We start from the raw sequence: 20,484 nt of genomic DNA, 5'->3' as shown, positions 1-20,484 counted from the left end.
TCTTCCAGCCAGTAGGTATTAACTACTAAACAGAGGCTTAGAGACCAGGAGTTACTCAGAGCATTTAAAAGCTGTATTTTCTGGTTCAGGGTAGAGCTGAGCACAGAGAGCCAGGGTCCCCGCCTCTGCAGCCTCCACCAAGGCAGTGCAGGCAGCATCCACCGTTGCAGCTTTGGGAGGCAAGTGTCTGTGATGGAGGCTTTCCTGAGGCAGATCCCCCTGCCTTCATTTCCTGTATGCAATTTATCCACTAGACTTTTTGGACTTCCTGTTAAGAATTCCAGATATTTTAGTAATACTTCACAGCATAGTTTCTACTAGTAGATACCTTGATATTCAGTAAATTAAGTAAGATAACAACTGTTAGATCATGGGACAATACAAATGTGCAGGCACAGTAATCAAATGGACATACATAAAAGCTGAGATGTATAGTGTCACTCTCTGTATTTTGCCCTTTGGCAATTCTACTTTGAGTTTCTTGCAGCCAGCAAATGAGGAATTAATTCAGCACTGTCATTCTGATTGTCTTGCCGCTCTAAGAAAAAGCTGAACATTTTTGTTCAGAAAAATACCCGATAGTGTTTAATAATGAATAGGAATGAAGGTAAGCATGTGAATTTCTGTAATTTGGTGAACATCATTTCAAGTTTCACATGCTTTCCTTTTTTTCCTCCTAGTAACGATTGCCTTATCTTTTGATTTGTATAGAATATGGCACGTGCGGTGTTCCTAACTCATGGATCATGTATGTGTGAGGGAGGTGGGCCCAAGAGCAGTGGCGTGCAGGCCCCATGCTGTTTTATCTGCAGTACGTCAGGGCACTTTGGCAGTCTGTACAGTCACTTCCCTTTGGCTCTCAGCAGCATTCTGGTTTGAATGAGAAATTTCATGGTCTACCTAGAGGGGAGACCTAGTGTCTGTCCTTTTGGCTTATCCTTTTGGCATCTGATGTGGGAGTGCACCTCTTCTTTCTTGCCTTCTGTGACCCCCCCAGGTTTTGACTTTCTAGTCTTCTCGACTGGCCCTGATGTTGGTAGTCAGTGCACCCAGATCTCTTTTACTCCCAACCTGTTCTCTTCTCTCAGCCTCCTACACACCACCTGGATGACCTCACACCTCAGATATTTTGGACCACTGCCTTTATTCTAGTAATGGCCAAACGTGAAATCTCCAGAGAAGCCCAGCCTATCCACTGGCCCAAACCATGTTGTCCAGAGTAACTGACTGAACACCTCTTCTTGGTTCCCCACAGTAACCTAACCCACAACGAATTTGCTGATGCTCAAGCAAAGCTGCTTTTTATGAGCTGATGGTTGGAGTCCTTGGCATTTTGTGCCTTTAGAAATAAATAATCAACCAGATTATTTTTATAAATTTTTGTATTCTTAAAATATTTGCTTTGTTTTGAAATTACAAGATATAATAGCCTGCTATTTGCACACACTTATTTGTGAGCAATATTTTTGTTTGTACATAGTCATTATTCCTGAAAACTGAAAAATTAAACTGGATGTGTTTTTTTCTCTTTTGAATATGATATTAAATATATAGGGAGGTAATAGTTGCCCTTTTTATGTTCACTTTTAAGGGATTAGAGCTACCTTTATGGGCTGTACAAGAATCTTAAGCAGATGAACACAATTTAAGGGTCTCTGAAAATCAGTGTGAGGCTAATTTGTAGAATCACTTTCTCCTTTGACTTACACTTTACTGTCAATATCTCCTGTGCTGGAGTCACTAAATAGGAGTCCACTATGGGTGTAAATTAAACAGTGGATGACTGAGAATAAACACATTAGAATTCTACAGTGGCAAAACCACCAATGGGTATCATGCTGTGGAGACCCTGTAGATACACAGAGTAGCCACTGGTCAAATTCAGAGCAGATCCCGGAGGATCTTAAGCCCTTCCACTGTTATAGGAGAAAGTATTTAAACACTTGTTTGATTGGTTTTCTTGAAATGAAATTTGAAACAGTGAGCTTGCTGCCCTTAATGACATGCACTCCCCCAAAGCGCCTTAGCACACCTCAGAAAGCACTGGCTGAGTCAAACGCTTCCATGGGTCTGCTTTTATCCTCATGATAGTGCCACTTAAGTAGTGGAAAGAGAGGAGGAGCCCAGAGAATGCAGACCGAAGAGATGTCCTGTACAGGGGCTGAAGCCACCAGGGAGAAACCAAGTGTGGCTCCTGTGTCATGAGTGCCATCAATCTCTTCATTGGACCAAAAGCTTCAGCGACAGCATCGGACCTTTGCCATCTCTGCACTGCTTTCTCTTTCATCCTGCCTCCTTTATTCCCCGTCTTCTCCACTGGCCTCAGCCCCGCTTCCCATTGGTTTAATCACGCATTGGAAGCCAACTTGTCTCAGCCTTGCTGACCTGTTCTCTTCCTCTTGGCGTCTACCTCACAGTCGCCTGCCCTGTGGAGCTCCTCTTTCCTCTGCCTAGGGAAATGGCACTCCCACTCCATCATCCACTGCGGTGATTTGGAAACTGTTAGTTTACCTCACAACTGCTAAGTGCTCAGAGCCTACAATAGTCAAGGGTCCTTCTCATGTGGAATTTATGTTCTAGGAAGAACACAGAACTAAACAATCAGGGAACAAAATAGTGAGCAGGTGTGATGTGAACTTGGGGGCACGGCTTGGCCTGGAGTACTTAGGCAAGTAACTGAGCTACATCTTCCTCCTCCACATCAGTAGCTTCCCTGGTCCCCTTGATTGCTCCTCTTAAACACCTTTGAGATTCTCCATCTTGTCTTCGTCTTTTATTCTCCTTCATCTAGGTTGGTGCAAGAGCATCCAGACTGAGTCCCTATATTTAATCCCGTCACTAGAAGCAAGCCTCCATGTTCCCACCACAGTTTTTTCCTAGTAATACACATTTGATCATGTTATTTCCTTGCTTAAGTTTCTTCAATACCATGGACTACCAAGTCTAAACCCCTGAACGTTGCACAACTTCATAGCTTCTACCTCTTCACACTGTTCCCATCTTGATATCCAATCTGAGCTTGCAGCCATGCCACACTGCCTGCTGGGTTCAGCATCTGCTTAGAACAGGGAGGCTTTCTCCACTATTTCTTCACTTCCCATCAGATTCTTATTCATCTTTCAAGACCCAGGGTTTCTGTGAGCACTTTCATGATCCCTACCCTAGACCAAGGGAGTTTCCTTTCTTTCTATGAAGGCATGACTATTTGAATGTGTTATTCAGTTTATATTTTATTTACTACAGTTACCTGTAATGTTAGCGTCTTCAAATAAATTAAAAACCAGTGCTGTAGTTCACATCTGCCTTGCCATTGTAGTAGGTTATCAGTATTGTATTTGTTGAATAAATAGTTAAGAAAATAAATGATCTTGTACCTAAGTTCCTGGATGGAGCATCCAAGAAATTTGAATTAGTAATGTAAGTAGAATTAACCCTCAGGATATCTGGAGAGTAGGAGAATAGCCATATTAGATAAATGATAATTTACTAGAAAATTATTTCAACACTGGTTTTGAACTCTACTGAAGAAATCCTTGTTTTGTATACTAGTGTACAGTTTCTATCTTGATAGAGTCCAAATAGTAAATACTCTTCCATCTTTCTTTGATGACTCCATATCTTCCAGTTCCCACATCTGTTTTTTGGAAGGGGAATTCTCACTGTACAGTTCAGTAGTTAATGATACGGTAGTTGTGCTCAAAGAGCATTCATCCTATAGCTTTATAAGGAGACGTTTGTTTGGGATCCATTTTAAACCCCTGACATTAATGGTCTCCTGTACAGCGCTAGGCACCCACACACCACTCATGTGACTTCCTCAGGCCTTCATCCAAGAAGTTCTGCTTCCATCTGATGATGGACTCTTGCTGGGCCTTCCATGACTTTATGACTTGGGGAACACAGTAGAACCTAACTCAGAATGGGCCTCTGTGGACTTGGGGCAAATCTGTCAGAACCCAGCCCGGTGGGAGTTCTATGCCACAGCCACTGATATGCCATGACTGAGTGTCTCTCACTGCCAGGAATGTTTTTCAAAGGCATGTGATTTTGCTTTGGGTGGCATGACCTAGCTGCAGAATCCCAAGGGGCTTTCATTGTGGTTTTCTACTGTAGTTTACCAAGGTTCATCCTCTCTCTCCACCATTGAGTCTCCAGGCTCACACCATCTAGCATTCAAACTGTTTGCAGGGATTGATCCGGTGTCTATATGGTTGTATTGGGGAAACTGGGTAAGCCTTCTCCAGAGCTTTGTGTGCTCCAGATCCTACTCAAATCTGATAGCTTCACACATTACCCAGTATGTGGATTGAAACAGCATTCTTAGAGGTAGGCAGTCATACCTGCAGTGCACAAAGAGGCCTACCAGGCATTCTCTGTGTTTCTTTGTGGGAGAAGTTACAAGACAGAACAATTTGGTTTTCACTTTGGAAGAGGTATCTATAGGCCCTGTCCAGAGGACCCTGCACTGAACTGAAGTGACTGTACCTGAATCTTTATAGGCCTGAACTGTGACACCAAACAGCATCCCCCTCCATTGAAGCATTTTCTCAGGCAACAACTAGACTGTTACCTTGTGCCTAGGACCAAATGCCCACCCCCCCCCCAGAAGGCATGTGGCTCTAGATTGATTCTGCATTGGGTGCCTGGCCATTGGAGTAAGAGGCATTATGGTAGAGAAGGCCCTTGAAGTTTCTCACCCAGGATGGCAACTAAGGACATAGCAGCCTGAGGAAAAGCAGAGATCAGTGCATCATTGAAGGCTGAGAGGAGCAGGAGGTGGCCCCTCACACGTTTCCTTAATTCATCAGACTGGCCCTGAAGAACCCAGGTTGATGCTAGAAAATGACTTGTCCTAAGTTGGTGCCCTGATTACAGCTACTGTGGTGGCCCTTCTAGAATAGATTAAATGACCCCAGCAACCTGGTATGTGGCCATGGATTTGATGAATGTTTCTTTTCCATTCTGATTAAAAAAGAAAATCAAATAGTCTACTATTGTATGAGATAGACAACAGGATTCCTTTACAGCTTTCCTCTAAGCGGTGGGTCTCCCACCTTCTGTCCTAAAGTACTGGACCAAGCATACACGTGCAGAACATCACCCAAGTCCATGGTACTGTTCTGAGCCACTGGACAAGCCAAGGAGTGACTGGCACTCTGGAGGCTTGGGTATGGCAGCTGTGGAAGATAAGCCCCACAAAGACTCAGGGACCTACCACTTCCATCAAGAGTGTAGGGTCCAGTGGTCAGCGAGTGTGCTTGGAAGACATACCATTCTTTATTCGTTTTCTAGTCCCAAATTAGTTTTGCTTCTCATTTATACATCTGTGTCTCTTTGTCAGTATTTCTCTGGGAGTGTGAAACTTGAACCTGAGCTGGGCATCCTGAGTACACTCTGCACGCAATTGGGTCATTACTTCCCTGTTGGGCTCCGTGCTTGTGCGAATGCAGGCACATCACAGTGTTGGCCCTCCAGCCACTGGATGCTGGAGTCTCCTGCTCTCCTCCTTGAGCTGTTTGTTGTTATTGTTGTTGTTGGGTTGTTTTACTCCTGGCTACAGGACTTTACATTTCTTCACATTAAATTTAAATTTAGTTTTGTGGCATGTGTATTATGCTTCAAATATTTCAGTCATACAAGATTGTTCTGTATCCACAAATATTAGTAGTTCTGTTTATTGGTTTCAGGTGATATAGACTGAAATATAATCACTATTTTTACAATATAGCATTGTAAATGTACTGAGCCCTGGCTCTATATGTCAGGCACAGTGCTATGTGTTTTACATAGACTATCTCGTTTCCTCTTCAGGCCACTAAGTATCATTATGCCCATTTTACAGATCAAGACATAAGATTTAAGGAATTCAGGTAACTGTCTAGAACTACCAAAGGTCTGAGATTTTGCCATCTTGGACACTAGTGAGTTGTCTCATAGTAGTCTATGGATGCCAGCAGGGAGAAACAGCATTTACTCAGACATGGTGACAGCCAGAGGATTGGCGTCTGTGCCTGTCCCCTGACCCTGGCCCCACAGGCTGACAAGAAAAGGCAGTGGGGTGCTGAAAGGAGAAGCTGTGAGCTTGGTAGCCCAGCACTAGACCCTGCGCAGTAAGCTGGCGTTTCTTTACCTAAGTGGAGTATTTTTACTTTAATGGGCAATGTACAAATTTGCCTTGGCTCTGGCTCTGGAATGAGAGAGACACTGTGTCTTCTGAGGCTGTTCACTTTAGAAACTTTGATGAAAACATGCTCTAGAACTTGGCCACGCCTAGGCTTGCAAAGTATACAGAAACACGAGGGTTCCAGGGAGCTTAGCTTCAACAAGTGTAGGGAGGAAGTGCTCCCGGCATGCTGACCCCAGACTGCAGTGCTTTCTCTTTGCTGTGAGATGGTCTTCAGCTTCTCATCTCCTTTTAAGGCCGTTGATGTGCCAGGTGTTGGAGCTGCTGTAGCAGGTACTAGGGTCCTGTACCTAAGGAGCTCAGTGCTTAGGTGAGCACATTTATGAATAGTTTCTTGTAATCCATTAGAGGAGCATACAGCAGGCTGAGTATGTACATAATATCTCTAAAACCTAACGTGACTTTCATGTTAAAACAGTGTACAGTTGAGAAATACGTAAGTATTTTCTTATGGACGTGTCTTGGTCCCATGGCCTTAGAACACAGACACGCCCATCATGAGGATAACATGCCAGAGTGCAGAGGTACCAGGTGCTTTCTTCCATGCTCATGGAGGCCTGGGTGACCCAGCAGCAGTCATGCCACTTATTTTCTCAGTGGGCATTTTTCCTTGCAGGCAGTGCAGTGCTCCTGTTTTTCATCTCAGAGACTTGGTGAGGTGTAGTGCCAGCGTCAGAGCCACCTGAGTGGAGGAGACGGTATTTGGGGCTGGAACAGGGGGCTGCATGGCTGAAATGGAGTGAAAATGCTGAACTGTGGCGTTCCACAGCTGCTACAGTTCCTTAAGTGCCCTGCCTTTTAAAAGCTTGCTCAGCTCTTGAAAATCAGCAGGCATTGCTCTAGCACTGAGCGTCAGCACTTCCCCCCAGCCGCCACCAAAGCCAGGGTCACTGGGAGGTATGTGGTACAAGTTCCTCTCTAGGATCTGAGTTCTGGGACCCAAGGGAACAGGGGCCCTGCCTTCCTACCAGACCCCCACACTCAGCCCAGCCTGTCTCAGCCTCACACCTGCAGTTGGCATGCTGGAGACCTGAGGCAGGAAGCGGGTTGAGGAGGGAAGGGATGTGAGGTCACTTGCAGCTCACGTGTAGTGCAGTGTGTTCGTGAAAGTCTCAAGAAATGTGGAAACTTGACATTTTATTAAGCATATAAAATGTTTAAGTTTTAGAAAGTAGTAATTGTCTAGTTCTGTAACTCTAGTGAAAGTATGGGGTGCAGGCACGTGCTCAGGAGCCGCGCACTTACCCTGGAGCTCGAAGAAAGGCCTGGAAGCCCCTTCCTTCATGAAGGATCAGGCCTACCTTCCAGTTTCCTGTGTCCCACAAAGCCCTCACTTCATCAGGCCTACACCTTTATTCTCTTTGGCTGGGAGTTTCAGTGCACAACCAGCTGCCAACCCTTAAGAACCCTAGACACACTTGCTCACTGTAACTCAGCTTCTATGAGAGTTCCTGAGTTCTGATTGCATGCAGGGTTTAAATTTCAACGTGTCCCAGCCACCGTTCCCATCACTTGACACCCTGGGCACAGCTTTGCTCTCATTTTCCTGCATGCCATCATGGTAGGATGGAATGCATATATGGGTATTCCTGATGGATGTCCACACCTGCCATCATGTATGGTGGTCACATATGCTTGCCAGTCTGAGAGCATCCAACTACTTGTAAAGAGTTTTTTAGTGAAAAGGCAAGCTATTGTTGCCTGTTTGGTGAAGCCTTCAAACTCCTTAAAGTACTAATTTTATGGAGGTATTTTTCATGGTCACACAAGAGCGGACTATGGCTCTGTGTGTTCCTGGCCCCATGATTCATGACTACATGATACCTCATTTGACTTCTATTTTAAATATACACATACTAGAAACTTCCGAAGACTTTAGGTATGTTTTCTGCATAAACCCTGCACAGAACTATACCTCCTAACACCTCAGATGTCCCAGAGGTCAGCCACATCCCTGCATGCAGGCATACAATCCATGTCCCATATGGTTTCAGACACTCACCAGGTCAGGCCTGGAGCCAGCCTTTGCTCGGGTTTTCCACAGTGCTTCTCAAGGATTCCCTACTGAACTCTCCTCACTCCTCAAAATCAGGCGAGGTATGTAGAGGGAGAACTGCTGATTTACTCACTGTGTTGCACAAACCTCAGGCTCCAAAAGCTGGCAGTTCGTATTTGAATTTGCAAGTCAGTTTTTATTCTTTCCAGTCTTTTCAAAATAAGTCTTATCATTTGTCTATTGTTTGTCTTTCTAAAATCAGTTATAAACTGTATTGCCCCAATAAAATATTATTCTCTAGTACTCAAGCAAGCCACAGATGTTCTGTGATTTTAAATAGGAGATTCCTGTAGATATTTAGGAAAATGTTCTTATGAAATGTTCTAAGTAAGCATTGCAGTATCCACTGGTTAAAAAGAAAATGGCAGCATCCATGGATTCCACCTAAGACTAGGTACAGCACCAAGCTGCTCTCCACCAGACACCTGCTGCCACTCATTCTCATCGACCCTGTTTTCTCTCCTTGAAACTTCTGTGTTAGTCAGCTTTGTGTCACTGTAATTGAAATACCTGACAAGAACAACTTAGAGGAGGAAAGATTTATTTTGGCTCAAGATTCCAGAGTTTCAGTCCATGGTGGGCCAGTTCCATTTCTCTGGGCCCAAGGAGAGGCAGAACATCATGGCAGCAGGGTGTTGTGGGGGGGAATCTGCTCAGGATATGGTGGCCAGGAAACACTGGGAGAGAAGGGGAAGGCACCACAAGGAAGAAGATCCATTCCAAGGGCACATCCCAGTGACCCACCTCCTTCAGCCACACCCACCTGCCCAGAGTTACCAGTCAGTCCATTCAAATTAGGATGGGCTCATTAGGTTACAGCCCTCACATTTCACCTTTGAATATTCCTGCATTAGCACAGGAGGCTTTAGGGGACACCTCATTTCCAACCATAACAGCTTCATTCTGTGGGGCCCCATCCTACATGTGGTTATAAAGTGCCATAACCAGCTCCTCATGCCAACAAAGAGTGGCATTAAAGGGCACACCCGGGCCTCTGGTTCCACTTCTGATGTATTCACTTCATACTCAGGGAGTTTTGATGGCTTTGGGTCTCTTTCCTGTGAAGAGGTCAGGCCTGCTGGGTTGTCACCCACAAGATACTCTGATCCCCTTTCACAGCAGCTCAGGAGGAAATGGCAGACATTTGCCCAAAACATATGATTCATTTTAAGATGTGGAGGAGAAATCCGCATTGCTCTGAGTGAACACAAGCAGCTGCTGTCATTTGGCTACGAGCAGATGTTAGACCCCTGAAAGCCTTGCAGATAATTAAAATACTAACAGTTAGTGTTTTACCCCAGCTGTAGGTTCTGTTTACTGTAAATTTGATTTTAATGGTGCCTCTGTGCTGTTACTAAGAAGCAGTTTTCTTTTTACCTACATACAAAAGTGTCTGCAATGAAGACAAATATCTGTTTGCCCTCATTTCCTCAGGAAAGACGTGAAGATACTAGAATAGAAAGGAAACGTGAACATGACTACAAAAGCGAATGTGGTCTTTTCCTAGGGTTTGCCAGAAAAGCAAGAGAGACCCGCCAAGCCTGCCTCATTAGCCCCTGGAGTCAGCCTAGTCAGAGGCAGGCCCTCCAAGGACAGCGGTAGGGCTTCTTATTTGCATAATTTCAAGGTGTGTACAATGTGTGTACACCTTCTGAAAAATAGGCCTTGTCTCCCAACATTGTGTTATCTGTATTGGGTGTTTACAGACTGTCAGAGGACGTTTAGGGGAAGGTCATTGGGCTTCTTAATTTCGTAACTCCCTAATGCAGAAAAGAGTGTCCCTGTGTTGGTTAAGTCTTGATGTCAGAGGAAGCCTTACCGGGAGCAATAGGGTGTCGTCTCTCTGGTAGAATGTCAAGGTCTTCAGGAGACCTGACGTTCCCCAGCTGTTTTCTAAGCCTCCAGGTTCCCCTGTGCAAAAGTGGGAAGGGCACTCCTGCTGTCACTGTTGTCAGGCTGTTTCACTGATGCTGATACAGGTGACGATGCACTGGAGAGGGGAAGCGTGGTCCCTGAGACTGCATGCTCCCAGGGAGGCTGCAGGGAAAAGAAAGAACATCCACAGCATACCTCCCCCGCCCCCAAGCCAAGGTGGATCCCGGCACCCAAAAACCGTGTGCCACATGGGAGATTGGCCTGTGCTGGCACTTGTGGGCCCCTCCGCTCCCCTCCCCTCCCCTCCCCCCTTCCTCCGCTCCCCTCCTTGTTTTGTTCCAATGGGACTTGGAGACACTTGAGCGCTTAAGATGTACTCTTTGTGGGTAAATGACAAGATCAGAGCACTTTACAATCTGACTTTAAAGTGCTGCTTACTCACCCTCTGTGAAACTCAACGATGCCGTTTCTGTCGTATGAGTCCAGTTTCCAGAGTCAGGTTGATGTGTTCTGACATATCACAGTTAGCTCATTGGCTCCTGCACAGTAGAGAAACCGTTAACTCTGCCCTCCCCTCACCCCCGAAAGCCTGTGGAGATAACCTTAGCAGACACAGCCCTGCCTCGCTGAGTGAGATTTGTGTGCAGAGCTTCCATTACTGCCAGATCTTCATGCATGAAAACGATAATATATACCTAAGGGTCTGATATAATACAAAATTTCTTAGGGTTTGTGACTTTAAAGGTAAAATATTGTCTTTTATTCTTTGTCACTCTTCAGTACCCATGGAAATACCTAGGTCCAGGGAGACTATTCATGGTAAAGTTGGAAACCTGAGCGATTATATATTTCCAACTTGAGATAAAATTTATTCTTCATTTTTTCTGGGTATCTTAGAGTTCTTTTCTGGGATTATATTTTGATTATCTTCATTTGCTACTACTGTTAAGAGTAGCGTTGATGTTAATTAAGAAAGCAGGACTGAAATTTGTGGTACTAAATTTGTGACCTGGTTTGTTGTAAATATTCCTTCACTAAAAATTACATGCCATGCATTAAGAGCTTCTCAGAAACGGTGTGGATTTCAGTTCATTTTTCACAGAAAAGTAATTTCACCATCTCCTTTTGCAAAACATAGGCCTTCATGAAATTGAGGGCATAACAATGACTTTTTCTATAACCCTTCAACATAGCCTTTGTATGGGTATTTGTGGTTTAGGACTGGTTTTTACCAAAACACCCTTTTAATTACTGTTGTGATCTTTCTGACATACGCTTAGACCAGTGAAGGTCAGCTTAGGTTTAGCTTGGGTTTAGGATGACCAGAACAAGCCTGCACTCTGAGACGAGGCTCCCCTCTGCTATAGCTATCCTGTTTAACAAGCATGTCAAGGGCTAAAAGTTAATTCTTAATTTTGTATCTCAAGTAACCCATTTATTTCTGTTTTCTGTGTGAATTTAGCAACACTGACCAGAATGTGTTTCCAACCCTGGAAGTAATGGAGAGATATGAGGCATTGACCAACCTGTGTTCTCAAAGAAGGAGTTGCCAGTTAGTTGGTGGGATTTGAGGCCAAGAGGTTTCCTGACCCCTGTCAGGATTATTTGCCAGATTGATGATCCCAGACAAGTCTCTGGACCCCATGACAAGGGTTTCCCTCCAGGAGTTTGAGGACCTGGGCAGTGGCAAGGGAAGCTGCCAGAGGTGGGAGGGCCCTGTGGTGACGGCTGTGCCTGGAGATCACCCCATCTTCTGAGCTGGGGTGGAGTGGTGTCCTGCAGATACCAGAGATTATTACGTCCATAGAACCAGTAAGTCACAGGACAGTTATCGACGTTGGTTTGACTGGCTAAACTATTGGTGACTGCTATTGTAAGAATAATGTATTCCCTGCTTTGAAATTTCTAAAAGGTTATATTTCATTGAATTTTAATTTGTCATTTTTCCTGCTTTCACTTGAGAAACTTATAAGCTTTTGTGACATTAAAATATGGCTCAAATTTATTAGCATAATCTGTTAATATTGTTTCATTTTAATAGACATTAAGTATAATTTCCTAACATTCCTGTTAAAATTACAATTTAAGATTGAAGTTGAGAAAAATTACATGTGGCTTAAGAATCACAGTGTCATGTGTGCCCCAAATTTTTATATGAAAAGTATTATTTTTTGGATTGCTTCATATTCAGGGTGCTTTAATTATTACAGTGAACCAACCCAGAATTTTCAGTGTTAGTGACCCTACCAAAATATAAAGTCTAAACTCTGCAGTGTCTGAGATGTAACCAGCAGTGGGTAAACATTTAGTTCAGGAGAGGCTTGGAGATGGAAAATAAGTGCTGGCTCATGGCAACGGAGCGGTTTGCAGAGGATATTAGCACAGGCATTCATGGGCGTGAGGCGTGTCACCCCACGCCGTGTCTTTTTAATGCCATCTTTATCTGCTACGCGATGCATGAAATCTACTTTCAGTTTTAGAACTGCCAGCAACCTTTGACCCCTTTAGTGCAGACACAATGTGACCTTTCTATTGTCATCAGCTTTCATTCTCCTGAAAATTCTATGAATTTTTATTACAAGTTTTTTTTTAAACCAAGCTGAGGCTTCCACAAATTACTTGCCACAGATGAGATGAAGTTGTTGAAGTGGGTTAGATAAGTTTTACAGCCAGTATGTGTGCTGCCGAGGAGCCCAAGCCTGTGTCCTACAGTGTCATACACCAGTAACTGCTGAGCCTGCTATTGGATAAATACATCATTTTATGGAACATTGATTGTTCTATAAACCCAATGGAGTATTATGCTCTATGATCAAACCATTTAGATTGTGTGTAGAGCACAGAAAATGCCATATTCAGGATGGTACTAAAAGTGCCATTTGTGTATTTTATGGATGTCATTACAGGGGAAACTTCTCTCTGTAGGCCCTGTTTACTGCAAAATTTTTTAGTCTGTAATGACATTTTTCATTCACAACGTATGCCTTCAAGAGAGGGGGCCCTTGTTTTATTTGTTTCATTCGGGTTTACTGCACAAATTCTGTACATTTTAATTAAATGTAAGCTTAACAAAAGCATAAGGTATTTATTCTGTGGGAAGAAGAGATGGCAGTAAAGAAAGGGGAGCTCACCCCAGGAGGAGGGGTCAGGTGCTCACAGCTCATCCCAGAAGCACCATACAGCGGAGCGGTCAGAGCCTGTGGGGAGAACCCCGTCCCCACACCTCACCCACCCTTCTGGCAGGGAGAAGCTGTGCTTTCCACATCTGGGGCTGTTCTACTTCCAGAGAGGGCTGCAGCTTCATTGTGGAATTCTGGAAAAGGGAGCCTAACTTGAAATCACTTCCCCCAAAACAAGCTCTCAAATACCCAAAAAAAACCTTTTTATTTCAACCACATTGTAAACTTTCAATGCATTTAGCTATGAGAAGGCGGGATGGTATCTTTGTACTCGAGGAAGCAAACGAGCACTCAGCTGGAGTTTTCAGGAACAGTCCTGAAGCTGTGTTTTAGCTCCTCTTGCACCGTCTGCCCTACTGGAAACAGATCCAGAACAGGCCTGTTTGGTTAGCTACTGTTAGACTGAAATCTGACATCTTTAAAAAATGTAAAGTGCAGCACAAATACTGCGCTGGGCTGCTGGAGTCTACTAAAGATCTGTGCTCATGGGGAGTCACACCAGGGACTAAGCTGTCCATGATAAAATTTGTACTGTGGTCCTGTTTTTCCAAATGCCATCTCCATTTGGCCATTTGCATTGGTGAAGTTTACAGTTCATATTTACTAGAAAGAGCTCAGAAACTCAAGTTGACGTGCCCAGTAAATTCTTGGTCATAGCCCAGTTGGAATTTAAAGTTGCAGTAGAGATTCACATTCGTTTAAATGACACTTGAACTTCTACATAGCTCCACATTAATTCATTATGGTTGAAATGGAAGAATCTTCAGTGGGTGAATCTTTTTCAATCTGATTGAGGCTGTTACATTTTATGGGTGCTATTTTTCAAAGCAGTACTGACAGCACTCGAAGTTATTAAATTGCTGAATCAAAAGATGGACCTGCACGCACATTTATGAACTGTGATGGACTAGCGGGCCTGTGCTGCCGGAGGTAAAAGCGCTGGTGCCGTTAAGCGTCTTCACGGCCCGGCTGACAGCAGTATTTACCCACGTAGTTTACTTTAATGCTCTGGAGGTGGCCTAACCCACCTCTGGATTCAAATAAATTCAGTAAGTAGTTCAGAGGAGCATAATTATCAGTGCCGCAAGGGATTCAAAGGGGATCGTTCTGTACCCAAGAGATCTTCCTTCCAGTTGCTGGGGGCAGGGGCTGCCTGGGCTCAGCATGTGGCACTTCTCTGGGAGCCCACCTGAGGAGGGGAGCTGATGCTTTCTTTCCCCTCTGCCCTGGTTTCTCCTGCTGTTTAGTCTGATGGTAATGTCCTTTTCTTATGATTAGTTGGGGAGAGGAATGATTTGAAGGCTACCTTCTTTGTTTTTGTTTTTGTGTCATTATTTCCTTTATTTTCTACAAATTCAGAATAGACTAAAAATGACCTTGAAATTAAAGAATGGGCAGAAACAAATCAAGTTAAGACTACAAAGAAGGCAAGTAGAATATTGCATCCTAGGGAGAGAAGTAGGGACTAAGGGAGAAACTGCAGCAGACTCCAGGGAGAATGTTTAAAGCACATTTGACTAAGAGTAGAGGTCCTGATGGGTGGCAAATTGGCCAGGGATGGACCACACCAGGCCCAGCCCAAACTGAAGCATAAATGGAGAAGAATGTGGCATCTCTGTGGAACTCCAATCATGCCAAGCCTTCTCCTTGTAGGCCTTCTAACCTCTTAGAGGAGAGAGAATTGAGGGAGGATTAAAGTTCAGAAGATGATTTGAGACCAGGTTGAAATGTATCGACAGTGGTTCAGACTTCACTTTCTAGGATCCTTGTGCTTTAACCACTCTCATCCTTATCTTCTACACTCTAGTCTTCACCAGGCAATTGGCTGTTCTTCTTTCGTCAACTAGAGCGCAGGGAAGGAGAGGCAGGAAGTTGCTCTGAGCTCAGAGGGTCACTGCCCGTGTGAGACGCAGAGGCTTGCACACCACAGCATGCAGACCTGTGGCTGCTACACCATGGATCTGCATTGTGCTCCAACAGCACTTGCCTGGGAGCTGGAGTTAGTAGCACCCAGCTGTTCTCTGTGCCTTCGAGGGGAGTCAGTGAGAGGAAGCAAGGATGCACTCTAAGTATGGAGTCCTAACTAGACTTAGGGACCTGTGGGTCCCTCCTCTGGAAAGGGTTACTTTACCTTGAGATGTGATGATCTCCGCCTGGCTTGCCTACTGAGCTCCAGGGGATGCTGCGGTTGCTGCACACACACGGGAGGAGCTCCTAGGAATGGAGCTAACCTAGCGAGCCCTTGGTCTTTTCTTAACCTAAGATTCTATGATTCCATAACCTTTCTAAGATTCATGCTATGTTCATACTTTTCAAGAAAGAATAAATGATAATACTTGACATTTAATTCTTGCAAATCCAGGACCACTGTCCTGAAGTTTGGGTATGATCCTGGACAGGTCCTCTTGGTGGATACCATTGACAGCTTCTGCAGTCCCTCTTGCAGTGCTGACCCTGCTGGAAGACAGGCCTCTGCCTGAGGTCTGTGCTCAGAATTAACACAGTGTTGAAAGAAATGGTTTCTTGCAGAACACTGCCAATGTGGTAAGCAAAACTGTTGTCTCTCAGGGATGCCAGTAATAAATAACCAATAGAATTCTTAATCCTGTTTCCCTTTGGTAAGGATAAGGTATACTGTTAAGCAACTGACCCGTATTAAAGAGAGTAAAGTGGAATATCTCAAAAATGTGGTTCTATTGGTACATGGAATGCTGAACCTAGACCATTTCTTTAGGCCATCTCTTATTTGTCAGGAAAGAAGACAATGATAACAAAACAGAAAAATCGAGATTTAAAAAAGAAAACAGAAGCTCTGTTTAAAGAGTCAGTTTTTTTTCCCATGAAAATAAAGCTTACAATTTCCAGTGTCCCTTGCCCTATTGAATTAGGGACTGGTTCAGTTGACCTGGTGGAGGCTGGAGTGTTACTGTTCACCCTTCCTGCAGCACCCCCATCCCTGCAGTCCCTTTCTGGCCTCCTCCCCTGACCCCAGTGCTACTGCCCATTTTCTTCCTCCGGTACAGATGGCAGTTCAGTCCCCACCCAGGTCTGCATGATGGGTGTTAAGCTCCTGCTCCCATCGCCACTCCAGCCTGTCAGGACCGCTGTCTTCCCAGGTGGACAGCTCACCTGCTTACCTGTGGTATCCAGTTAGGAACCATAGATTGGGAGGACTGGGACGCACCTGCCCTTCCTGGCCCATCACTGCCCAGGCCAGGGGGTTCCCCTGGCTCCGCTTCTCATCCTTATCCCTGGGCTTCCTTCCTTTTCCCTCGTGTCTCACAGAGAGTGCAGCTAAGCCACCTCCCCTCTTACCCCTACCTACAGCCCAAGAGGCTTATTGTGGCATATCCTAAAGAGGCACAGTGTTTTCACGAAAAGAAATTCAGAGATGACCTGGAAAATCATACATCTTGCCTCTTCTGTAAAAATTCTGTACTTTTTCTGCTTAAAATCACTCAGTAGGTTTCTTTTCTCTACAGCCTGTACCCACAGTGTCTTAGCACAGGGCGTGAGGCCTGGTGCAGCCTGACTGCCCATGCGCTGTCTAATCTGGAAGCCTGAGCTGCTGACCACAGCAGAGAAGCCTCCCAGGTTGGCTTCTTTCTGGGATGCCCCCTCCTCTCTAACCTCTGCATCTCAGTGAGACCCCATCTCAAGATAATTTTTAAAAGGCAGAGTGTTAAGGAGAGGCTCAGTGGTAGAGCACCTCTCAATTCAATGCCTAGTACCACAAAAAATAAAAGACTGATGTTTTCTTTGATAGATCTTTCCCAAATATTCTATGTTATGGCCTGAGCCTGTAGCCTCTTTGTCTCTGTGCTTAAGCTTGTCACCTTCCTAGTGTCAAGTCACTCAGCAGGAACATCCTGCCCCACACCAAGAATGTGCTCCCCCAACACCAAGGGCCAGGCTGGACTGGAGTGGGTGGGGCAGTGGGGGTGGCATTCCAGACATCCCACTCAGGCTTACACTGGCAGGCTGCACATCCACCTTAGTGTGCCCAAGACCCAGCAGAGTGCCAGGCTCAGCGCCCAGCCCACAGGGACTCGCCACAGCCTCCCTGGGCTGTCTTTTCACCAGGCTCACTACCTGAGGTGTAGGAAACACTCAGTGTGTGCTGAATTTCACTTAACAGCTGCGTTTATTGATGCCACATTTGAAAATTTAATCTGGAAGGCTTTCATTCTTTTTGTTGACTAAACAAATATACTGTACGTAATATTTGGACATTGAAGAAGGATTTTCCTTTGGGTTAGAGGACCCTGCTCTGACTGTTTGCTGAGCTTTACTTAACACCAGTCACTGCATGTGCTATGAGAGACAGGGTGACAGGGAACAACTGTGCTCCTCCCCAGGAGCTGGAAAGCAAGCACTCCCCTGAGAACTGTGTTCAGACAGTTAATGCAGAAGTGTGGAAAATGCATACAGAACATACAGCTGTTTGTACTCTCAAACCTGTAACATACCTGTAAGTGTCTTTACACATGTGGGCACACAGCCTCATGGTGCTGTTGGTGGGTGCAGCCGTGGGCACTCCTGCAGAGTGGCCGCTGTGTTTGATTGAGGCTGCAGAGCTCCTGAGGAGCAGCCATCTTGCTTTAAGTCTGAAAGTCCTGATTCTGAGGCTCTAACTGGTCCTGTCTCCCACAGGCATCGTGTCCAAGTCCTACGAGTGCCGTCTGAAGGGACAGGGAGCCACCTTTGTGGAGACAGACAGCCCTTTCACTGCAGCCGCACTGGCAGAGGAGTCTCCTGTCAGAGAGAAGGCCCTCAGGAGCAGCAAGAGGCCTGCCCAGGCCTCCGAGCAGGTCCAGCAAGTCATCATCATCCAGGGCTACGATGGGGAGTTTGCCCTGGATGCCTCTGTGGAAGAGACCGCTGCAGCCACACTGCAGACGCTGGCAATGGCTGGCCAAGTGGCCAGGGTGGTGCACATCACAGAAGACGGGCAGGTCATTGCCACGAGTCAGAACGGAGCCCACGTGGGCAGCGTGGTGCCAGGGCCCATCATCCCTGAGCAGCTGGCAGACGGAGCAACCCAGGTGGTCGTTGTGGGGGGCTCCGTGGAAGGTCATGGCGTGGATGAGTCCCTCAGTGCAGGGGGCACTGTTATACAGCAGGTGACCAAGCAGGAGATTCTGAGTCTCTGCGAGGCTGGGGCCCCCCCTGCCGATGCCTCCTCAGCCTTAGACGCCTTGCTGTGTGCCGTCACTGAGTTAGGGGAGGTGGAGGGCAGGCCTGGGCACGAGGAGAAGGCCAGACCAGGCCATAAAGACGTGCTGATCCGGCTGCCCAGTCAGGAGGCCTCCCATACCACTGCCGACCCGGAGGCCCCAGAGATCCAGATGTTCCAGGATGCTCAGGAGAGCACAGCAGCCATGGAGGTGCTGACCCAGGTTGTCCGGCCCTCGACCATTGTTGCGTCTCAGGAGCGAGCCCAGGTGGCCTTGAAGAAGATGGTCCGAGGAGTCCTGCAGTTTGCTGTGTGTGACACGGCTGCGGCCGGCCAGCTGGTCAAGGATGGTGTCACTCAGGTCATCCTGAATGAGGAGGGTGCTGTCCACATGGTGGCTGGGGAGGGCTCCCAGTTCATCATGCAAGAGGCGGACACCCATGGCCTGCGGGTGCCAGCTGAGCACGTGGACCTGGTAGAGTCTGATGGGGAAATCTCACAGATCATTGTGACAGAGGAGCTGGTCCAGGCCATGGTCCGGGAGTCCGGCAGCAGCTTCCCCGAGGGTGCTACTCACTACATTGTGACGGAGCTGCCCCCCGGGGAGCAGGAGGATGGTGGCGTGTACTCCCACACTGTGATAGAGACAGCTGGCTCTCAGGAGATCCTGCAGGCTGGGGCTGCGCTTCGAGCTGAGGCTGTGGCCCCAAATGGCACGGAGCAGCTGACAAGCATGGTCATTTACACCCAGGAGGGCACCCCGACAGCCACGGTGATCCAGAGCCAAAGAGAAAGTAGTGAGCTCCAGGAAGCCTGAGGTGGGGCCTTGACACTGGGCGCAGGGCCAGTGTGGAAAGACCCGCGCTGAGGTTGGCGTGCCCCTGAGCTCCCTCTAACCTTCCGAACACTGGCCACATGGCCCCAGTAAGTGCCACACCTGCTCTCTGCAGGGGTGGTGACAGAGGCCACTAGAAAAGCACTCACGGGCACCGAGCTGGTGCCCTGGAGTAGCTGTAGAATCACAGTAGAAGGGCAGGGGCGTGCTGTAGGGACAGGCCTGTGCCTTCCAGCCCTTTGCTCCTGGGCCTCCCCGCCCCATCCTGCACCAAGGAAAGCAGTTCCTGGTTTCCCCTTCCCGCGTGGGAGGTTGGAAACACCCCTGTCACTGGCTGCCTGGCCTGCAGCTCTGTCCTTCCTTCCTTCCTTATGTGTCTGGTTGAAAGTTGCAGCTCCAGTGATTACATCCTGCAGCAGCCGCTCCCCCCCACCACAACCTTGGTTGGTTTTTTTGTTTTGTTTTCTCCAGTTTTAGGATAATGTATCCCCAGACCAAAGGAAGCCTGTTAGTAGATTTGGTGTATAAATTCCCTCTTCGAGCATTTTAGGTGTATCCGTTGCTCTGGTTGCATTCTGCATAACAGAAATCTGATGACTCTGGTTAAGCAAAGCCTTGCTGTTCACGATCAGTTAAAATAGACCTTGGTTAAGAAAGCTGATACTTCTGATTTTGACTTTGTTCCATATCATAAAGTCCATACATGAAATGTATACTTCTGGAAAATATTGTTCATATCAATATTTTGCTTTTTATAACAAATGTTTGTATTAATATCATTTTGCAGGATCTATTTGTGTCAGTATGGAAAAGCTGACATTAAACATTAACAAATAGAAACCATGCCCGTACCCCTTGCCTGACCAGCATTGTCTGTGTTTAGTTGTGGATTCACTGCAACTACTGGGTGCAAGTTCATGTTCCAGTCATTTGTTTCTTGATACTATTGGTCTTATTTTTTTTTCCAAAATTGTTGTTTTTGTTCTGTTTTCTTTTAAATAAAATGATAGCATTAAAGATAATGATGATGTCTTGCTCTGAGTGACCAGCTGTGGGGCCACTGTGACAGCTCAGGAGAGTGGCTTTCGGGCGGTTGCTCCTCTCCCCGGCCAGTATACTCCCAGCCAGCACCTTCTGCAGGTGGAGCTCACTCTGAACGTGCGGCAGATGGCCCAGGCA

At 46.2% G+C, this 20,484-nt stretch overlaps 1 protein-coding gene across 1 annotated transcript in view; it reads left to right on the top strand.

Annotated features, from left to right (window-relative positions):
- Positions 1 to 20,243, top strand: part of Znf407 (zinc finger protein 407) — a 425,149-nt gene extending 404,906 nt beyond the window's left edge. Inside the window, exon 9 of the mRNA XM_026388679.2 lies at positions 17,948 to 20,243. Within this exon, the coding sequence (XP_026244464.2) occupies positions 17,948 to 19,287 (1,340 nt within the window). The 3' untranslated portion in view covers positions 19,288 to 20,243. The remainder of the gene's footprint in view (positions 1 to 17,947) is intronic.
- The last annotated feature ends 241 nt before the right edge of the window (positions 20,244 to 20,484 follow it).

The sequence above is a fragment of the Urocitellus parryii genome, chromosome 13 (assembly GCF_045843805.1).
Source record: "Urocitellus parryii isolate mUroPar1 chromosome 13, mUroPar1.hap1, whole genome shotgun sequence".
Lineage (NCBI taxonomy): Eukaryota > Metazoa > Chordata > Mammalia > Rodentia > Sciuridae > Urocitellus > Urocitellus parryii.
Note: the sequence above shows the minus strand (reverse complement) of the source record. Positions and strands in the feature narration are given on the sequence as shown.